Genomic DNA, 2,721 nt, shown 5'->3' on the forward strand with positions numbered 1-2,721 from the left:
CAAATTCAGTTTAACAGAGTTTAACTGAGCAAAGAACAATTTGCAAATTGGGCAGCTCCCCGAACTAGAATAGGTTAAGAGCGACTCCGGGGCTGCCCCGTGGTTGGGTGTCATTTACGACAGAAAAAAGAAAGTGAGGTATGAGTACATACAATGGAAGTGAGGTACAGAAACAGCTGGATTGCCTGCAGCTGGATGTCTGCCTTCTTTAAACCTGGTTTGAACAGTTTGCTGCCTGTGATTGGCTGAGACTCGGCTACTTGTTACAAAAGGTTACAGTCTGTTTACATATCAAGTTAGGTTATGATTCACTATGTCCAAAGAAATATTTAGACCAAACTTAATTTTTATGTGTAAACTCACTTGGAGGTTGAGAGTCCGGTGAGACTGGCCCGAACTGCAGATGAATGCACTCCAGGAGCATGCAAGAAAGAGTTGTAAACCTCCCTCTCTGATCCGGGGAGGACAGTGATCAGAATCAGCTTAACTCATGGGATCCTGGGGTGGAGCCAGGCTGTTGGAAGCCAATGGGTACCTGTTGACAGCGTGGTGTCCCCCTTCCATCTTCCTGTGTCCCTGCCTTTGAGGGCAACAGTGACTCCCCTGAAGTGCACACAGGGCTGTGTCAGTTTAGCTCCCTCCCCCCAGTCCTCCTCTCTAACAAGTGTCTTTCCCACCCCCAGGAGAAAAACATCATGGACCTGTACCTGGAAAGCAAAGCACAGAAGCCCTTCCTCTTTTTCCACAATAAGGAGGGCTCCACCTCCGCCTTTCAGTCAGCCTCTTACCCCGGCTGGTTCATAGCCTCCTCCACGGCAGGACAGCCCATCGTACTCACCCAGGAGAGGGGCCAAACTAACAACACTGACTTCTATTTAAGTCCCGTGGATCAAACCCAGCCTAGGCTGTGGATGGCTGATTCCAGGATAGAGAATCAAGCAGTCAGAGAATCTCATGTTTGGTAACCGTAGATCATCTTACGAGACCACTGCACCCTTAGTCTCTCAGTTCTCAAAACCAGTGAAGTCAGCCCCGAAATGCTCTCACATGCAGCCCTCTCCCTTCCTATTTCTTTGCCAACCCATACATTTTTGTTCATACAACCCTGGTCAATACAAGAATATTATTTGTTAATTCTATAAATGCTTATTATAGACATTATAATATATACCCCAAAAGATAAATCTAGACAACAAGAATAATGTGAAATTAAACATTTACAAGTCTTGATAATCATGATGGGTTCATGTGCTATGGTAAAGATTGTTAACCATGTTGATTGTAAATCAATCCAGATTTCAAGGAATCAGTTTGAGCTTCTTCCAGGCACCTTCTTAGAACTGATTTTACTAACCTTGTTTCTACTTTATAATGTGGCTGGAAGGTGAAGCATCAGCTGTGATATTTTCTTGTTATTATTCATGTTTTCTGGAAGTAGTATATTCAATCTACAGTTTCTTTATAAAGATGCTTTTAAGCCAGTTGTCCATTTTGTGAGGGTTACTTTGAAGCCTGTGATTTGATATGAAAATTCACTAACCAAGTACATGTACACTGCAATACACTAGAATTTCCTGAATGTGAAGGTGAGCACAACGGGCTCTCTGCCCTCAGGAGCCCTTGCCCTTTTTTGCACATGACAAGCAGGTATATCAGGTCTTGTAGTAGGAACCCGGGCATAATCTGTCCCCAAACCTATTGTTCTGGTATCATCCCCTGTTGCTTCACTGTCTATGATTCTGTTTGGGATGTCCCTTGAACACCAGCCCACATCCTGTTAGCCTACCTTTTACTCCAGTTGTTCTATGCAACCAGCTTTGAGAAGGTCCAACTTGACAGCAAAATATCAGCAGTAGCAAGCATCTCTCTCCCTGCGCCAGGGCTCCTAGAACACCTTGGGGAAGGACATTTGCAGGAACCTGCTTGACACTTACACAGGCACAAACCCAGAAGTGGGAGCTTCTCCATAGGGAGCCCTTGACAAATGGGGGATGGGGGTGGGTGGGAAAAGGCTACTCTCTTCCATCCCACAAGTGGACAATTCTGAAATGCATTCTGACAGTTCCTCAGAGGGTCCCAGCAGTATTGAGCCATAACTGCCCAGACCCGGGCTGCACGCACCCCTGTACTGCCTTCCTTCATTTCCCCACTTCAGTTTCCCCAGCTCCCTTTCCTGTTCTCTAGGGCCACTTTTCATCAATGGAAGACAGATTTCCTCAAAGCAAACTTTTCTTCTCTGCTAACTACCCCCAACACATTGGATTTCTTCCCTCTGCCTCTGCTCGTGTCTCTGCATACATCTCAAACACTTCCAGCACTGTGTATCTCACCTGCCTTTGTCTCACTAACATCCTAAACCCGTCTGAAGTGTTTAGAGGCCTCTCTTCATCTTCCCAACCAAAAGCAACATCTTACCTTCCTTGAGGCCCATAGCATTTTCGCCTTTTTATGGACATTTATTCTGCTAGACTTTGTGCTGTAGGTTTTCTCCTTGTCTTTGCCCATTTGCTCTCTTTTCCTCAGTCAAATTCTAGGTATATAGAACACAGAGATTTTGTCTTCTGTATCCATCTATGCACTCCCTTTGGATGCCAAATCTTGTCTCCTACCTAACAGTTTCTCAAAAAAAATTTGTTTTTTTTTTTAATAAACTGCATGCATTAGCATGTTTCCATTAACACCAAAGCATTTCAGGGAGGATCTTACATTATGATGGCCAGT

At 44.7% G+C, this 2,721-nt stretch overlaps 1 protein-coding gene across 1 annotated transcript in view; it reads left to right on the forward strand.

The window, feature by feature from the left end:
- IL36B (interleukin 36, beta) overlaps positions 1–1,119 on the forward strand; it is a 14,158-nt gene extending 13,039 nt beyond the window's left edge. Inside the window, exon 4 of the mRNA XM_008594739.1 lies at positions 684–1,119. Coding sequence (XP_008592961.1) covers positions 684–965 — 282 coding nt within the window. The 3' untranslated portion in view covers positions 966–1,119. The remainder of the gene's footprint in view (positions 1–683) is intronic.
- Positions 1,120–2,721: the final 1,602 nt, after the last annotated feature.

Source organism: Galeopterus variegatus, unplaced genomic scaffold, assembly GCF_000696425.1.
Source record: "Galeopterus variegatus unplaced genomic scaffold, G_variegatus-3.0.2 Scaffold11396, whole genome shotgun sequence".
NCBI lineage: Eukaryota > Metazoa > Chordata > Mammalia > Dermoptera > Cynocephalidae > Galeopterus > Galeopterus variegatus.